General features: G+C 34.2%; 1 protein-coding gene across 2 annotated transcripts; it reads left to right on the forward strand.

Moving 5' to 3' along the window:
- The first annotated feature begins 2019 nt into the window (after positions 1-2019).
- On the forward strand, positions 2020-19116 carry LOC133172897 (protocadherin gamma-A5-like). 2 transcript variants are annotated; one of them, XM_061307730.1, is made up of 7 exons: positions 2020-2207; positions 11232-13889; positions 15934-16029; positions 17515-17632; positions 17901-18373; positions 18435-18503; positions 18700-19116. In XM_061307730.1, the coding sequence occupies exons 2-5, from the start codon at positions 11259-11261 to the stop codon at positions 18134-18136; spliced, it is 3081 nt and encodes a 1026-aa protein (XP_061163714.1). In that variant the 5' UTR covers positions 2020-2207; positions 11232-11258; the 3' UTR covers positions 18137-18373; positions 18435-18503; positions 18700-19116. The 2 variants fall into 2 exon arrangements, with proteins under 2 accessions (XP_061163714.1, XP_061163713.1); XM_061307729.1 differs by lacking the exon at positions 2020-2207 and adding an exon at positions 6441-6576 and having other exon boundaries at positions 17901-18503.
- Positions 19117-19731: the final 615 nt, after the last annotated feature.

Here is a 19731-nt window from a genome sequence, read left to right on the forward strand (position 1 = left end):
AAAGGGTTCCTGGTAATTTGTATGGAGATGTTCAGAGTGTTTAAAGAAAGACAGTATTCTGTCTCCCAAATTATTGTTTTACCTCTGTAAGAGACACCAGCCTGGACTGAATATACCGGTATACAGAAATGTGAACACAATTGATCACAAAGAACTTTAATGGCCGTGTTCCTGTTTGTGTTTGTAGTACTGGGTCACAAATATTTTCAAATGCGGTGCACATTGCTTGACATTGTTTTTTAATATTCAGACAATCTTGAGAATAAACTTGTCAGCACCGATTTTTATCAGAGATGGGGAGAAGATAATGAAGTACCTTTAAACCTTCGTGCTCTCATTATATAAACGTGAATACATGAAGCGGTCTGTCCAATCAAATCCATAGAGAAACAAGAAATATAATATGAACAGTATTGTACCACCTACTGATGAGTTCAGTTAAAGAAAAAAAAACCTTTGTTTTAAAGGAAGTTATTATGTGAAGAAACAGTTTCAGTCCAACAAAAAGCACCAGACAAGTATGGAAACTGCTTAATTTTATTGTGGGAATTTATTTCATTTTTTTGGTGAGTTTTTCTTTGGAAAAAAAGAAATAATCATTTATAATTTTTTTTAATATCATGAAAAGAAGTGAAGTGGCAAGTCCTTCATCATTATATTGTTTAATGTTTTTAAGTCCATAATTAATGTTTAATTAACCTTGACACCTCATCAACTGTGCATGATTGATGATTAGTTGGAGGTGAGAGTTAATGAATTATCCCAGGAGCTGTAACACATCTTTCAACATTTTTCATGAATAATGAGGCTACTAATTCTAATGACAAGTTCTCCTATGAGAAAATATTGTCATTAACAGAGAAAACATGATTATTGTGGAATGAGCTTAAGAAATTGGTATTTAATAGACCACAGGAGAAAGGTCTGGGTAGAATATCTGTGGTAAAGTGAGGTTTATGACAGGTTTTTTAAAACAGTTAACACATGTGTTTATGGTTGATTTGTGGTCTGTTGAAAAGTATCGGAAACACGCTAATGAACAAACCATATTGATGATGGCTTGTGACACAATAAATTAGCAGAAGTCCCTATACTAATAACTAAAAAAAATTAAAAACTCCTTTAGTGCAAGAATTATGATTTCTTTCAATTTACCTAAGTTAAATTTTGCTTCAGAACAAAGAAAATAAATCCACTGAACATATTGTAATTTAATTAAATTAATAAAAGAAACATATAATTTAAGAATCAAGGTTTTATCATGTCAAGATCTACAAGGATAAAGGAGGGAAAAAAACTTCCTCACACTTATGAAGGAAGAAATTAGGCTCCAGAAAAAAAGGCAGAAAAAGGGTGCAGAGAAACTAAACATTTGCCACACATTTTTTTCTATTCTGTCTTAATTATCTCCAGAATTATCTTTATCTATAAATTATAGATTTTGATCAAAATCTTACAAGATTTTTTAGTGTTAATATGTTCTATGTCAGTAGGTTTTAAATTTCTTTAAATCATGAAAATCTGAGAAAAAGATAATTATTAAGATAATATAGCATATCTCTGGATTGAATTATTTTAATATGGAAAAATTATTTTTGGAGAGACACTTTTAATTTCTGATTGCTCGAAAGATAAGTCTATGAAATAAGAATTTGTCCTGTGCTGTAGAAAATCCCCTGTAGACAATGTATCCTTTGATGTCAGAGGCTACAATTTTTAGAAAGTATGTCTGCATACTTACTGATATCACCATATTTACAAGAGGCCAAAAAATTATTCATCAAATGATGACAAGATTTGGTAAACATGTTCAGAGTTTATCTTATAGATTATTCCAAACCTGTTCTAGTTAAGAGTTTCCTTTGAAATTGAGAAATGGCTTTTTCTCAAGCATGTCAACCTCTGGCCTAAGGTACTTCACTGTAGAATCTAAGTTTTCTGAAAAATCTGGATTTTTGAGAGTGAAAAATGAGATTTCCTTATCTGATAGATAGGGCTAGCCCCCAGATCATGTGGACACGAGTAATTAGGATGTAGTACATGATGGTTTTATAGAAGGGGGATTTGTTTAATAGTTTTATCGTGTAGGCTGAACACATTAAAATTAATTTCCACCACATTAAACACAATTGGTGTGACTAAGTTTGTTGGAAATTCTTATTTTTCTTCACATTTCTGGAGTACATGGATGAATTACATTGTTTGAAGTAAGTTTTCTAAATTATTTTACTCTAAGGTTTTTTTTTTTAATTTTATTTATTTATTGAACCTGTTTTTGTTTAGAGTAGGCACTGTTTAATTTTATTTTGTTTCATGCCTGGCAGCTGTTTAGTTAATGTTATAACCACTTCAGTTGCTTTGTGGACCAAGCTGTTTCATATCCATACATCATATTCACTCAGAAAATTAGCCTCCATCCCGCAATAACAATTCACAAAAACAAACACTGAAATATAATACATCATTTGCTCAGAAGTTTGGCCCCCTTTGTGCTTACAAAAGTAATCACTTTTCAGCATTTGTTATCTATTTATGACAATGCATGTGGTAGTGTTGAATTAGTCTGTGTTCCTACAATATTGTTCCATGTGAAAAGTAAAGAAGTTTACATTAGAAGATGAAGGGAAAACTCATATTGAGAACTGATGTGCTCTTAGTGTGGGTCAAATGGTCAGAGGAACGTTTTAGTTTAGGGAGCAGAAAATGACTTTCTCAAAGTCAAAACAATAGCAGCTTTAATAGGGGGTGTCTAATGCAAATATCTTTCCATCGCTATAATCTCATGATAAATCAATTATCTCAATGATTTTCTTGCATGCTTTCAATTAAAGTTTCTGTTTTTTATTGTGGGGAATCAGTGAAAAATTTAACAACAATCAGATCTGGGATAAAATCTTTTGGGGTAGATAAGGGGTAAACTTTTGGACCGCTGATGCCTGTGTATTTAGTCAATGAGCCGTCAGTCCATGATTTGTCTGATAGTGGCATCAAGTTGCTTCTCTTCCAATTATTCAATGCAGTGGGAGGTCCCTAAAATTGTATTAAAATCTGCAACTCTATATTTTTTGGATTTGTTACACTAGGTCCAAGGACTTCCAATATACCGCTGCATCTTCCTGGGATTAACCCAGTAGTTCATGCAATATATCCAGTGGTTAGACAGTATAGGGCCTACAAAGGTAGGGGATTAAAGTTGTCATGTAACTTACCAAAGTTTTATTAGAAACGTCAGGTCGGGATTGCTTATTTGGCTTCTTCTTTCTCATTATTTTTTCATTTAAAATGAAATAGGGGTATTTTTAATGTCATTGAGTGGGGAAAACTAACAAAGCGTGATGTCCTCATCGAATATATAAAGAGAAGTGTCTAAAGGTGCAGTACATTTAGTGGAGTGATCTGCATGTTACATTATTTTTAAATTCATTTTTAATGACCACACTGATTACATTATTTGGATCCATTACCTGAATTTACCTTCTGAGTCTGTAAGGTAAGGAAGAGAAAGGGTTTACAAGAGAGAAATCTTTGAGATTACATTTTAGTAACCTCTGAATACTCTTGAGAATTATCAGGTTCTGAATATTTTTTCCTAAGTGGTCCTGGAGATGGAGTCATTTTGCATGATGAGTTTAAAATGAAGCATCAAAGACAGAAGTGTATACCTGGGGTCAGTCTGTAGTCATTTTACACCATCAGCTACGTAAAGTGATCAGCTACAAGATAACGGAGTTGTTAAAATTTCAAGAGTCACTCTTGACTTTCTTGTTCTTTTCTGTGTGTAAATACAAATTTTTCATTTATGCTCAGACAGTACACAGTTTGTACATAAAGTGCACTAAGGAGTTTTGTTTTTCAGGTAAACATTCTTTATTTTTTATTAGAAGAAAGTTCTTCATTTAATCTGTTAATTTTCCTAAAACTAAGAGGGCAGGTCATTAAGAAGATATTAGACATTAATTCTGGGAGTTTTCATTTTCTTTTACATGATAATGTATAAAGTACGACATTAAAAGCATTTATTCATGCAGAGGTAAATTTAGAAGGGAAATATGATCTTATTTATTTTTGATAATTAGACAACCTCAACAGAGATAAAAGTAAGCGTTGTTCTTTTGATATAATCATTAGCCTCATTACAAACGGCATTTGAGATATTTAGTGAGTGCATTAAAAAAAGCCTGTCTATTAACTGTATGTTTAGTCAAGTGGTAAAAACTTTAAGAGTTTATTGAGAAAATTCCTAAGAGGGTTTTAAGCCAGAAGTTTTCTTTTTGGTCCCGGGGCTCCTTGTAAACTTAGAAATCTGACTCTTCTCCCAAACTTTTGTCATCCTTCAGTTATGACAAGAACTGATTGTGTTTGTAAAGGGAACCATTTTCATTGGACGATTTCCTGTGACAAGTTTGCTCGGAGATTTAAAGAGATCAATTTGTTACAAACCTTTTTTCTTTTTATCCAGCCAAATATTGACCCTCCTTCTCTTATTTCTGGGATCAACTCGTCAATATTTACTTACTGCTTTCATTTAATTGGCAAGCTCTCACACCAAAGACAAGTTTAACTTGAAAAAATGTCTCCGATTAAAACTGTATTATAAATATATTTGATGTTTTGAAATGATTTAAGATTTTGAAAAATGATCTCTACATAGGGATTAAGGTATATCTTTGGGCAAACATTCAATGGGCCTATAATTTGAATCAGCTGAAGACACCCAATGTTTCCTATCTGGGCAAAACTTTCTCATCTCTGTTTTTGGCTGCATGTTTTAAATTCTAGCAAAACTTTTCATTTGATGTGGTAAAAATTTCTCCATATGAAAGTTATTCCATTTAATATTTGAAAATTTGATAAGATATGCAAATATTTTATTTAAGCAATAGTCATCTCAGTCACCTGATGCCTTTTTTTAATGGGATTTTGGGGATCTAGAATAATATATGCCAAGTGGTCATTTTATTTAAAAAGAAGATAATTTTTGTTAATGAGACATAGCTTTGGACTTGAATGTTGACTATCTGATCTCTCTCCATACCCACTGAGAGAAGAGTTCCATAATCTGTATATCTGGAATACCTTGTCATTACACAGTGTAGGTAAACTCGTTGAAGATTTTAAACAAATATTGACCTCCTTAATAAGGAGAGTAGCTGACATAATAATGAAGTGACTGGCGTCCTCTGTCATCGGCTTAAGCTGTAGGTGACTTGTTAAGTAGAGCGGGGGGCTTCTGACTGGATCCCTTACCACAGAACTTCTAAAATAGCCACAGACTTCTACAGGTATCAACCCTGATCAAGTACCTCTCTAGCTAGTATAGGATGCTAATTCTTGTGATTTTTGTGATGAAAGATAAAATCTTGGTTTCTGTGGCATAGTTTTGAGGATTACCATAAATGATAAAGTTTCATTGGGTCTTTGAGGATCTTGTAACAAGGAAACAAGAGGATTTGTGTGTTCAGTAAATCAGCCCTGACACAGGTGAGATACAGGTGAGAGGTCTTCATCACTGGCCTGGTCTCCAGCTTTGATGTCTGTATAATGTTATCATAGACAGCATTGTGACCAGTGTGAAGCTTTGATTATAGGTTATCTATGTTTATTTACCAATCATTGAAAAAACAACAGATATGTTAGCAAGCTAATCTCAGGTGTGCTATAGGTGTGAAGTTTGCAATCAAACAGCACACACAAGGACTGAAGCCACTTGACAGGGTTTGATGCAATCTTCAAAGTCTCAGATCTTCTACATGAAAAGTCTCCTTAAAAGTTTTGGAATTCATATGTCTTGATTCTTCATAGAAACAGTTGCTTGCTTGGTGAGTTCTGATTTTGATTTGAGAATTGTAAACACAAGAATTAAAAACATATTCTTTTTTTTTTTAATTCATGTACATGTGTCATTAATGCAATTACATTTCCTTGATGTAATTTTTAAATTCAAAATTATTATAAAGATATTATTTTTACCTTGATGATATTCTTCATTAGAATATTATGATGAAAAATTGAAATTAAATATTGTTAATCTTTACGGCACTCAATTATACTGTCCAATTGTGTTCAGACTAAGATATTTATGGTTTATAAAACCACATGATGAAAATTATCATTTAAAATTATGTTAACGATCCTGTGTTTATGATGTCTGTGTGATGCTGAGTTGTATGGGGGAGGCTCTTGACAGCCTTTATTTCTGATTCTCTTGTATTATAAAACAGATACTTACCTGCTTAAGTCTGTTGTTTATGATGGTTGACTAATTAATTAAGCAGTCTTGTTCTTTGTGACTGACCATTTGGAGGGAGAAAGGACTGGCAGTTTTATTAGACTTGTTTGCAGATGTCACTTATGTACAGGTAATTAGTGCCCCTGTATTATCAAACATGGAAGTCGACATGCAGATTTTGAATTTTTGTGCATGCCTGACTACATGTTGTCTGGGGTGTAGACCCTATTCAGTGTCTTATTTTTGAGGGGAGTTCTAAAGTGTTGATTCCTACCTGGACCCTTTTTTAGTCACCTGTGGAGTCACAGTAAAAGCTGATGGCTTTATATAGCTGATCCTCTGGTAAGGTGAATTTATAACACATTTGTAGAATTAGATAGGCCTAATTTGAGAAAAATTTACCTTTAATCTCAGTGAGGTCTGTAGAATTCCCTGTTTTTAATTTCTAACTTAAGGTGTGTAAAATCCTAATCATTTTCTCACCTAATGGAGAATTAAGGACTAGCAGTTCCAATCTAGCACCTCACTTCAGAATGTTGTGTAATTCTAATAAAGCTCCATGCAGACTGAGGAACACTGGGTATAAGTTTTCTAGTCTTTTCTTGTCATTAGATTACGTCTACATTTATAAGAGGTGGTAGTTAATGAGGGTCAGATCTGATGACCTATTTCACACACCTGACCATAGAGCTTCATCACTGAGCTGTCACATTGTCAGTTCTCCGTTAAACTGCTATGAATTATGGGACATCTTCCACAAGCTCATTTGTTTCTGTTTCGCTGCTTACTTCACAAGCTTTTTGGGATTTTACATAATTTAAAGGTATAGTGAACTTGATTACAATGTATGTTTAATAAAAAGAAATAATGACAATTTTATTTTTAATTTTGAGATTGATAAAGGATTCTGTTTTTATGTTTACTGTTGTTGCATGTTCAAAAAATAAGAAGACAATATATATCTCTAATTGTTTTACATTGAAAGATGGAAAAAAATTTAGCTCCTATGCTAGAGAAAATATAAGAAATAAATATAATATTGTTATGGAATTATATTTTCTAACAATTAATATTTTAGCATTTCATGAATTAAATTATGATAGCTGAATTCTATATTTATGAATTAATTATTTTATTTATTTTTTTTATTCTGTAAGGAACTAAAGAATCACTATTATAATACACACAATGCTTTAATTTTCATTTTTATTTAATCTGTGAGAAATTTTTAAAATATGAATATGCAATATTAAACATGTTTTTTTTTAATTCAATTTTTAACCAAAGTAATGGATGGAGATAATTATTTTTTTATAACTAAAATAAACTCTTTTCATATACATACTGAACCACTTAGTAAATGTGCATTCATTTGATACAGGACTTTCATGTCCACAGACTGCATTACTTTAACACTGTTATAAATTATAGATATTCTGTAGATTCCGGTAGGATTCTGTACAGTATTGAAGTCCCTTTGTTGTGAGGTTTTGATAGGGCTGATTATGATTTGATGAAGTGTTTGTTTGGAGTGTCCTTTAGAGAGAATTATTAAGATGTACGATGTGTCATTAAAGCTACTGGTGTGAAGATTATGGCCGTTGGTCAGTGAAACGGACTGTTTGTCCCATCCTCACCTGCATGTCGTAAAGCTTTGGTTTTACTTCAAGGGGATGGAACTACGTCAACCTGTGACAGCTCTGGCAATTAACACAGGGCTTTAATTGCTGCAGTAACAATAACGAAAGGTGGGAATTCTCTGAAGTTATTTCCCCTTTTAAGATATTTTGTGAAGATTTTATCGGATAGAGTGGTCTCCTCTTTTTATGGGGGTGAGTTATCTTTTATCGTTACATTGAAACTTAGGCTTTGTCAATATCATAAAAAGTTGTAGTCTATATATTTGGATAGAATTATAAATGGGCTGATATTAGGGGCATTTATTGGTGCCATATTGGACCCTCATTCAAAGTTTGGCAGGATTTGAATCACGCTATTAATGGAGGGACAATTTATTACAAATCCCCATATTTCGCCATTGCCAGGGTCCAGCTTTGATGTCATTAAGACTGTATTGACAATAAGCCTCAATCTCTATCTTATCTGTATGAGTTTGAATTAACACGGGGTGTTTGGTCTCTGGGTAATATGGAGAGAAAGGTATCCGGGGTTGCTACTTTATAATCAGTGCAGTCATTATTTATGCTGACACCATGTGTCATAGAACAGGAATTTTTAAAATTTTTCATTCTTTATTAGTTTGAGTAATGGTCAATATTTGGTAGATAGAACTAATTTATTTGAAATATCAAAAAGGAAGAATTAAGCATTTTGGGTCTATTTTTCCAAATTGTGAAAAACTACAATGAAATTAAAATTTGGTGGATATTTGAGGAAATTACTAATCAGGGATGGAGCGATTCTTTACGTTAGAAGTGATGGATGATGGGAATGGATCAGTGAGTCGCCCAGCTCAGAGAGAGGGAAGGTTTATAATGGCAGTTAAATAGACCAAAAGATCTTTTGTTTTTACCTGTGTTGGTTCAAGTATGGACATTATTTATCATTCTGGAGAAGGGATATATCTTCATAATGAATTTCTTTAATGTTACCTTGGTTTAAAACAAGCAGTGATCAGGAATATTTTAACTTGGAATTTTTTTTCCAAAGTGGAAAAAAAAATTCTTGGAAAAATAATAAAGGTAAAATTATTTTTATAACAGTTTTTTTTCTAAGTTAATTATCTTTTTCATTATGGAACATACTTGAAGGAATAAAGCAGCTAGATTTTAACATAAAAAGTAGACTAGCATTCAAAGTTTTTTGTGTTGTTTTGATGTTATTTAAAATAATAAAAATTATCATTTAATTCAAATGTAACAAGATCATTTTATGAATTAGTATTGTAATTTACAGAGAGATAACAAGTATGGTACACAAGTATTTAAAATGCTTTTTTTTAACACCAGTTCTGTAAATGATCCAAAAAAAATTCCCATATTTTTTCCTACTACTTTTTTTTAAATTGAGTTTGTCAAATCGTTGAAAAAAAATTCTTTTAATAAGATGCAAAATTATTGAGCACAAATGGTTCTCCGAGTTTGAAAAGGGAAGTTACCCAAAAGCTACAGAGAGGGTTACTTCCCCTTTGCAATGGGAAGTGGCGTATGCAGCTTTTGATATCTGTTGTGTAATGGGCAGTGCACTAATTAAATTGTGTGACCATAAGTATCAATTAATGTTCTAGTGGCTTGACAGGGCTGATAAATGGTCCTTGGTCCCCAAGGGTTCTGACAGAATTGTCATTTTTGTGACTTATGGTGAATTAATGTTCTCTGGTATGGACAGCAATAGGCCAGGGGTCAAATCAAGGGTCATTTAGGTAAGGTCAGGAAACCAAAAAAAAAAAAAACCCAAAGGAACTGACATAATCCTGAAAAAAACTCGAGAGTCAATGTTTCCACATTTAGCTGTTGTGTTTACATACACTTTTCTTTTTAAATAAAATTTTGATATACATTTAAAACACTTCGAGGATGAATCAATTTCTAATTTCACACAATTAAAATGCATTTGTCAACTTCATTTAGATTTAAGATTTAATAATAAAATATTAGCAGAGGAGAGATTGGAATCCATTAATAGAATATTATATTACTTGCTTTAATATAAACAGTGTTTAGTCACTAATGCCTTGCAGTACTCTGGTGTGAAAATGTCCAGTTTGTGGTCATTAGGTGGACAAAGGAAGATGTTGAACAACACATCTTCAGGGAAAATTTGTAAATAAGCAATAAGCATGAAGTGTAGAATGAAAAGATTATTAAATGCCTGGACACCCTTAGGAGAGGGATGGTGGGGGACCCCAGCCACTTAGGAGCAGAATGAGGGTACTTCAGGGAAAAGTTAATATTGACTCCGCACTAGTAGCAAGGACTCCTCGTTCAGCAGACCATTTTAATCCTGGAGGACAATCCTAATAAGTTTCAAATTTTCTTCTAACAACAATGGGATAAGTTGCCTCTCCAAGGAAGATAAATATTTTGTTTGTCTTCCATTGTCTGGTAAAATAGTAAGAAAACATTGAGTGGTCAGATTTGGATGATGGTCAAAAAGATGTCCAGTACTTTTGATGTTAGTCTTATGGAAATAACACTGATATGAAGACAGATAATTCGGTAACTTTTTATCCATTTGGATTAATTAACAACAGGTTAGTATAATTAAGCTGCAGCAGCTGGAAACATTGCTCTATTCCTGAATATGATATCATAATTAGAGCTAGCACACTTTGGTAAATTTGCCATAAAATTGAAATTGCCTGCTTTACAGCAGTGTCAATGACCATGCATTGTCTAGGTGGTCAATGAAAACTGATTGATTATTCATTAATTATTGAAGAATAAAATTTAATTCCCAGAGCATGTGAAAACAAAGGAAGGGCTTAGATTTTCCCATCAAGAGAACCTGCAGACTGATACAGGTGCACAGGTGTTTTACAGAAATGTTTAGGAATTGTTAATACCACCAACTATGTTTTTAATCTTTTAAATCAATTAAGAGGAATTGGATTGTGATCAGGGCTGATCAATGGAGAGGAATTATTCAATCAAACTCATCAGTGTTGTAGGTTTAGATGGTATCAGTGTGCCTCTACCTGGCCGACTCTACACCTGGGCCAGGTATATTGAGACACCCGGCCCTATTGTGTCCAGTGTAACATGTGGCCATGCTCTGTTCACTGGTTTGTCTCTGCCTGATCAGCATGAGAGCTCATCAGCTAATTAACTCTTGTCTGAACCAAGTGTCACTGATGTTCTAAAGCAGTTTGACTTCACTGCCACTCTGACTTAACTCCACTTGGTATTTGCTTTATTAAGCTATCATTTTTTTTTTTCAAACAGAAAAAAAAACTCTGGAGAGGGATTGTTAACATTAAAATCGTTGTAACATCAGATCATTTAATTCATAGAAAAACTGATTTTTTTTTTTATCATTTCAGAAATGACAAGATAGAAGACTGACAACCATGGCTACTTTATTCATTCTGCTGTGCCTTTTCACTGAAGCTATTGCTCAGAATCTTGTGACTTTCACGATTAAGGAAGGTATTCCCCGACTTCACACTGTTGGAAGCATACCGGATGCATTCAACTTAGCTGCAAATCTTTCAAGAGACCAATTTGAATCTTTAAGGTACCAATTTTTGGCCAATCCTGACAACTTGTTTGAAATAGGAGACATTTCTGGTGACCTTAAAACAAACACATCGATAGATCGCGAGAGTATCTGTGACTTCCAGGCAGATTGTCAGAGGGATTTAACTGTTACCGTGAGATCCAAAGTTTTCTCTTACACAAAAATTTTCTCCATTCAAGTAATAATTCAGGACACAAATGATAATTCTCCAATTTTTGAACCATCTTCTATACGTTTGGCTGTTCCTGAACATAGCAGTATTGGAACCTCATACAAGATACCCAGTGCCACAGACAAAGATGTAGGGATCAACTCCGTCCAGACCTATGAGATCATACCAAAAAACGGGCCTTTTGGACTAAATGTTACAAAATCTTTAGACGGAAGCTTTTTTATCAGGGTTGCTATAAAACAGATCTTTGACAGAGAAGTGCAGGACTACTACCAGTTTAACATTCGAGCTCTGGACGGAGGCTCCCCTCCCAATGTAGGGGTCCTGACTGTTCATGTAGATATTGAGGATATTAATGATAATTCACCAGTGTTTACCCAGACTACTTACAATACATCAGTCCAAGAAAATATAACCATTGGAACTAATATTTTACAGTGCGTTGCTACTGATAGAGATATTCAGGACAATGGAAGAGTTTCTTATAGATTTAGTATGAGGTCTGATTTAGATGCTATCAGGTCTAAATTCAGTATTAATTCACAGACTGGACAAATTCAAGTGGCTTCTTCATTGAATTATGGAGAGCAAAACTTATATGAATTCTTTATTGAAGCTTTTGATCATGGTGCAGAAGCTCGAGTCTCCCAAGCCAAAGTCATAATTAGTGTCCTAGATGCTGGAAACAATGCTCCTTCCATGGAAATCGCTTTCTTTGAGGGAGGCAATGGCAGCCATTCTGTGAATGTCAGAGAAGAAACCAAGGAGGATGTCTCCATAGCTCATATTAAAGTGTCTGACTCAGACCCAGGCCAAAATGGTCAAGTAGACTGTTCCATATCAAATGTGGCTTTTGGACTTCAAGCAATAGGACCAAGTGGATATTTAGTAGTGGTCAAGTCCTCCCTTGATTACGAGACAGTTAAGTCATATCTGGTTACTGTCACCTGTCAGGATCAGGGAACTCCATCCATGTCATCCTCTCTATCCTTCACTGTCAACATAGTGGATGATAACGATAACGCACCAAAGTTTGTCGCTAGAATCTACCAGGTATTCATCCAAGAGAACAAATCAGCAGGAACAAGAGTAACCGAGGTTCTCGCTAAAGACAAAGACTCTGGAGTGAATGCTGTGATTAGATATGCATTGGATGGAGATTATGGATTGGAGATAGATGCCAGTACTGGAGTTATTGTCACAAGTCGACCTCTAGACAGGGAAGCCACTCCTCAGATCTCAGTCAAAGTCCTGGCCGTGGATCTAGGAAACCCCCCTCTCACTGGATCAACCACACTAATTGTAAATGTTCAAGATGTGAATGACAATACACCACGTTTCAATGTCACTCGGTACAACTTCCATGTCCCAGAGAACTTAAACAACACTAAAGTAGGCACAGTGTATGCCATGGATCTGGATACTGGCTTGAATGGTCAGATTATATACAAAGTGAATGATGAATCCAATTCATTTGACATTAGAAGTGATGGGAGCATTTTCACAAAGAAACCCCTAAATTATGAAGCAAAAAGACTCCATACATTTACAGTGACTGCAAGGGATCAGGGAAATCAAGTTCTATCTACAAGTGTGGATGTGAGGGTACATGTTGATGATGTGAATGACAACCCACCAAAGTGTGTCTTCCCTGATGAGTATAACCACACAGTCAGTCTTCCTTACTTAACCAAAACAGGCTCACTCATTACAACCGTCCAAGCTTATGATGCCGACAGTGGCAGAAATAGTCACCTCACCTTCCGAATCCTTAGCGGAAATGGTCATCGGACTTTTAAACTGGATCCAAACTCAGGAGAACTTTTCTATGACAATACATTTATCATTAAGAAAGACTCCATTTTTAGACTAAATATTTCAATTTCTGATCAAGGGGAGCCATCTCTTTCGTCTATGTGTGTGCTGGAAGTTACCCTCACACACACCAATGTGTCCATGCAGCCATTTTCTGAGGAGGATACCAACAGCAAATATGTTGTCATCTGTGTCATTGTAGTTATCATCACCATTTTCTTCTCTACAGTCCTTATTACTGTCATCATCATAATCAAACGTAATGACAGACGTAATCGGGAGAGAAAGAGTGAACAGGAGAAGCTACGTAACTTACAGCAGTTCCAGGGAATAGACAAGCGATACTACCAGAACCAGCCTCACACCTTCCCAGAACAACTCAGCAAAAAGAAGAAGAAAGAAGTCAGCTTCTCACTAGAGGATGAACTGGACAAATCGCTGGACATGTCTGGCCATTCCATTGTAGATGATCAGGTAATTCTTACATCCTTCCATAGAATACTGTAAACCAGCTATTATTCGCGTCATCTTTTATTCGCGATTAGTCTGTTTAAAATCAATCCGTGACAATTTTCGCAACTGAGGAAACATTCTCTACAAATACAAAGCAAAATAAATGGTTCATGGTGCTTAATATTCACGAGTTAAAGTAGGTCCCAAAACTCACAGATATTTCTCGCACGCGAATAAAAGTTGGTTTACGGTACCTTGCATACATTTCATTTAGGGGACCAGCGCATGTCATCTTGTCACTTCCAGTGCATCAAAAAGTGGGTTCAAAAGATTTGTTTCGACTTGTGACTTCATTTTAAATGCTTTTTCTTTTAAAATTATTATCCAAAATTTGAAAAATTGAACTGATTTTAACAGGATTAATGTTATAAGAAATGGCCCATTTAGTTTGTTTCTTTTGGCGAAATTCTTTACTTGGATATGGTAATTGTTATTCATTGAGATATGATTTATTCGCAAAATTGAATTAAATCAGCATCGTTTAGTCACGGCAACCTAGTTAATGGTCGTATTTGTGAGAATTCATGAGAGAAATGGGATACAATAATGGAGAGAAGTGGCCACTGTAACACATGATGATAGTATCTCCTGTTCTGGACTGTTAACTGTCTGTATACTGTGGTACTATGCCCCTGTATTGACACCCTAACACTGAATTTTGTATGTTATCAGTTATGTAAATCTAGCGGACTCTCGAGTCATAATGACAAGATTTTTGGATAAGTCACTGTTATCCCTAGTTCTTTTGTTATATTTGACACAGATTTGTGTGTGTTAAAGACTGACCCCAGGGGAAATACTCAGATTTTTGTGTATTTTCAACACAGTCTAACAATGTAGAAAATTCCCATTCTTCACAAATTACATGCATGCTACAAATGGGTTTTTAATGTCATCTTCAGATTTTAACAGTTATCTAACAGGCCTTGATAAAAAGAGTTAGTTAATGGTCATTGCAGATAGATTTCATCAGTTGTTGATTTTCTCACACTTAAACATTTTTTTTAATTTTACAATAAAGTATTTATGTGGTTTAAAAATTTGAAGTAGAGATTATTAATTGATGACTAATTTTGTATCAGATTTGGGGTACACTAGGATATGTTTTTGTTGTCCCCCCTCTATGTCACATCTTTTGTCCTCGTCTATGGTTTAGGCTTTCTATCTGTCCTTTGTCTTTACTGAAATAGGATACAGAAATGCGATGAGAAATTTAAATCTCTGATTGCTTGGCCTTCTTCATTAAAATTTGTCTCATTTAAACTTGGTAAGTTGATGCTATATGTCAAGACCAGTCCAGAGGTAACACAAGATTCTTTACATGTAGGTGATTCATTCCATGGACTAATGGACATTCATTGTGCCTTACATGTGCAGATTTGATGTGACATGCCAATATCAAGATATTTTTTAATTGGTTTAGCTGCGTCAAATTTGTGATTAACATTTTTTGGTCAAAGTTTAAAAAGTCATATTTCTCAGGTTTCTTTTCCATTGAACATAGAGGTCATTCTATTAAGTTGTCATTCTGAGTTGCCATTAGTATATGCAAAACTATGTATCTCAAAAAACTGTAAGATACCTTAATTCTAACTAGTGACCCCAAAAAATGGATTCTGACAATATAAGTTTACATGTATATCTTCAAAGCGAGCCATAAATGAAATTTTATTTACGATTCAAAAATTAAAATTCAGTAAGTTACCAATTCTCCTATATTTGCAATTCTGTTTCTTGAATAAAGTTAGTTGCTGTTAATTTAATCAATACATCATCAAAGTTAGGCTATCTTTTTTCTCAAATATTTGAATTATTGATACATGAAAACTGACTGTGCAATGTACAAATACAAAGAGTGCATTGTCATCTCCATTGTAATGTCAGTGTGCAGTAATTTATATGCATTAACTCTGAAGTGTTGTGCATTTTGAATAATTAACAAATAGTGAAGCCTTTGTTTAATTTAGGAAAGAAAAACTAAATAAATTTCCATTCTAATTCCCAGCAGAATTACAATGTGTACCACCCAGGACCAGAGGAGGACAAATTAAAACAGCTTCAGTTTGGCCAGTTCCTTATCAACCCAAACTCAGATAGAAAGGTATCAAAGAAATTTCTGATATTTTAATAAAATCAGTATAAATGTAGAGAAAGAATATTGAAGCATACCCTCCTCCTCAAAACAAATTATTTTCCTCTTTAGTTTTGTACAAATTTTGTCATTATGCTCAAATAACAAGTAGTGTACTTTAAAGAATTACTATATTGGTCAAGAAAGTTTCATTTTGTGTGACTAAAAAATTTTAAACAAATAAATTCTATGGGAGAGACTTTTTGAAGCAGAAATTGTCATTCTCTGTTTGTCATTTTGTGAGGGTCCAGTAAGAACTGATAATTAGGGCAATGATGTATTGATTTTCACCTATAATTTGGTGACCATTAAAATCCTTAATTCCTGACCTGTCCCCAGAATCCAGCAGGGATTTCCATTGTACCCCTCCCCTTTAGTTCAATGTAAATGGTCATCTTGCAGCAGTAATGATCACATTAAGCCAGGTAAATGAACAAACAAACTCCCCCAGCCCTCTCAATTAATTGTCACAAATCCATGGGAAATGTGATCTATGGCCATCAAAAACTGAAATGATACATTACACGTTTAGAGAAGAATTGAACATTGACTTTAATCAGTAGAGATCCCCTTTCACTTGATTAGTTCTCTGGAGTACTATTCCATTTAAATGAACTGAAAACCGAGAGGAAAAAGCCACTGAATATGTGTCTTTTGTTATTTTTGTCCTTGAAATTTTAATTTTATGAAGTAGCTGCCATAATTTGCTGGTGGTCATATTGCAGATTTTGTTGTCATCGTAACAAAGGGTACAGATGTTGTTTAACTAAAAGGCAGACAATAAAACTTGTGTGCAGTAGAACCAATAAATTCACAAGAAGCATTGCAGGAGCTGTGTAGTTTTGATTCTAGGTGCATGACCTTGACAAAAGTAGTTGTTTTTCAATCAGTTTTAATGTGGGAAGGGTGTGTTTTGATATCATTAAATCTGTAATGGTCAGTTGCTTGATCTGAAAGCTTAGGTACAACACCTGTCTCTGGTATCTATCATATCCTCCATTTCTAATTAGCTCAGGAGGGTATGTATAATTAACCCCCCATATCTCCCTGTTTTTCTAAAATTACCATCCTCCATGACTATCTGCCTGGATAAATACTGCATCTACAAGTTGTTATCTTCTTAGCTTTTTTAGCTTCAAATTAATTTGTTCATGAGAAAAAACCACAGAATTCATTAGAATTCTTTATTTATTTGATGTTTTTTGTCTTGTTAGGTAGATTAAAAAAAGCTATTTGGATTCAAGAAAATGTTTTTAACAAGGTTTATCAAAACCAGCAAACTTCAAATATGTGAAAATTTAGCTTGGCAGGAGAACTTTATGCATATATATCTGGATAAAAAAAACTGTAAAAACAAAATTAGAAGATACTTTTATCTGTGGTTTTAATTGATCAGACTTTGAAGTGAAGGCATGAGAGAAATGAATATTCTGTATTATTTTCATATTTTTACAGAATAATCTGCTAAAAGGTTCCCACGACAGCAGTAGTGACACATCCACGGACTTGACGACCAGTGACAGCGGCCGGGGAGGGAGTGATGTAGAAATGAATCATCCCAGTAACGCTCCAGGTAAACACGCACACCCTCATAAAAGTGACCATTTCTTATACATGATATATACCATATATACCAAATGCAGCATGCTAACTTTATCCACATTTTATTTCAATATGTACTGGAAGTGTATGATTCTGTATCCCCAGTATTCTTTTCGAACAAAATTTTATTTTATGTATTTTAATATATTCTATATTGATGTATAATAACACAAAAATTTTATATTTTCAGATAAAAAGTCTTTTCACTGGACTAAATAGATTTCTTTTTTATATTTCAGATGAGCAGAAGAAAAATATTTTACCATACTCTCGCTCATCGTCATTTCCACCCACACTGAACACCCCACCAGACAGAAGGGGGGCAAGGCCTCCCCATAAACCTGACAATAGTGCTAGCAATAAAAAGGATTACACAGGATTAACACCTCGAGAGACATTTGAGAAAAAGCATGGAATTAACAGACATTCTCAAGAGTCCATTCGATCGGAGAGTTGTCTCCCCTCTTATGTGTGACCTTTCACATCAGTGTTCATTTTGACTTGTGATTCCGCAGTGGCCAAAGAAAGTTTGACACAAACAATTTGTGATCTTTGAAGACACAAAACTTTTCTTTCTCAAATTCTCCGTCCTGAATGTGTTATTCTTTTTAATGTTGTAAAATATGCTGAACAAACCTTAGAATTCGATCTCAGTGACTACCTTATCCCCAACACCCACGTTAAAATCATCACCCTCCAATTTTCCTCCAGTGTATGGATTCCGATAATGCCCTTTCTCCAGTGTATGGATTCCGATAATGCCCTTCCTCCAGTGTAGGATTCCGATAATGCCAGACTTCAGAAAGTGGGAACTGTTTCCTTTGATATGGAACAAGTAAAAGGTATGAACTGTGCCTGGGACTTATCATTCAGTGAAAGGGAACCTTTGGCAGAAGCCATTTATTGTCAAGAACTAAATACAGTTCAGTCTCTATGTCTGGTACTGGAGGCTCAAAGTTTATCATTAACATGAATCCTTTCAATAGAGATTTAGAATGTATCACTTCATGTCTATATAATATTTTCCTTTCTTTCTAGATTGTAAATCTTTCCTGATGGACAAGATAACAATGATAATCTTCAGCTGGGACCACCCACTGCAGTTATACTAGGATATACGGCAATATATGGAAATAAAATCTTAACTATTAAATCATTTAGCCAAGTCAGGCGCATTCAGTGTATGAGATGAAAAACATTTTCTTGAAAATTTTGAGTTTTGAGTATTCTGCCATATTGCTGGGTGCTACAGTATGTATTGTGAAGTATAAATGATGGAAGTTTGTTGTATGATATGCTGCTGTTGACATTTCTGCTCAATGTTTTTGTTATAGATACTGCTGAGTGAATTGTACATACAGATCTGAATTTTGATGAAATCTCTTTTATGAACTTTTTATATGAAGATTTGCTTGCATTTTTACAAAATCACATATCAATAAAGAATAAAACTTTCCTGTGTGTTTGTAAATTTTTCTCATGGATGGGGAGGCACTGTTTTGCTTCATTCACAGAATCCTTTACCCTGTCAAACATGGCTTTTAGCATCCCTGTCTAAGAATCCATTGATAGAGAAGAACAGTAATGCCTCTGTTTATATCAATAGGTACAGATATCTAAGGTTTCAGTGGAGGATGAGAAAGTCGTGATGTACTGGCAGTAAAAGCTTTGTGAAACTCTTTGAACCAAGAAATTCTAGTCTTGGGAATTCAACATTCATCATTCAGACACATGTAAGTTAAAAGTGACTTTTAAGAAATATACATATATTTATATTAGAGGTTTTCAAGAAGCAAATTAAAAGAAAAAATATATTTGGTTTTCTTTCCTTGTCTCCTGAAAGAAGAATATCTGCTCAAAAGAAGCAATTGTGATGGTGAACGTATGAATATATATTATTATTGACGGTTTCAGATAAACCTAACTCCCCCCCCCCCCCAGCTTTATACAGTTTCAAAATGAATATACAAAAATAAACAAGTATTTAAAAATTGAGCATGTGTTGATTTGATAAAAGTTACCGCATAGCATGCGGAAGACTGACATCTGAAAATTTTGAGAAATCGCACC

This window comes from Saccostrea echinata, unplaced genomic scaffold (assembly GCF_033153115.1).
Source record: "Saccostrea echinata isolate AGI-Se365-2 ecotype Australia unplaced genomic scaffold, CSIRO_AGI_Sech_v1 ptg000056l, whole genome shotgun sequence".
In the NCBI taxonomy this organism is placed as follows: Eukaryota; Metazoa; Mollusca; class Bivalvia; order Ostreida; family Ostreidae; genus Saccostrea; species Saccostrea echinata.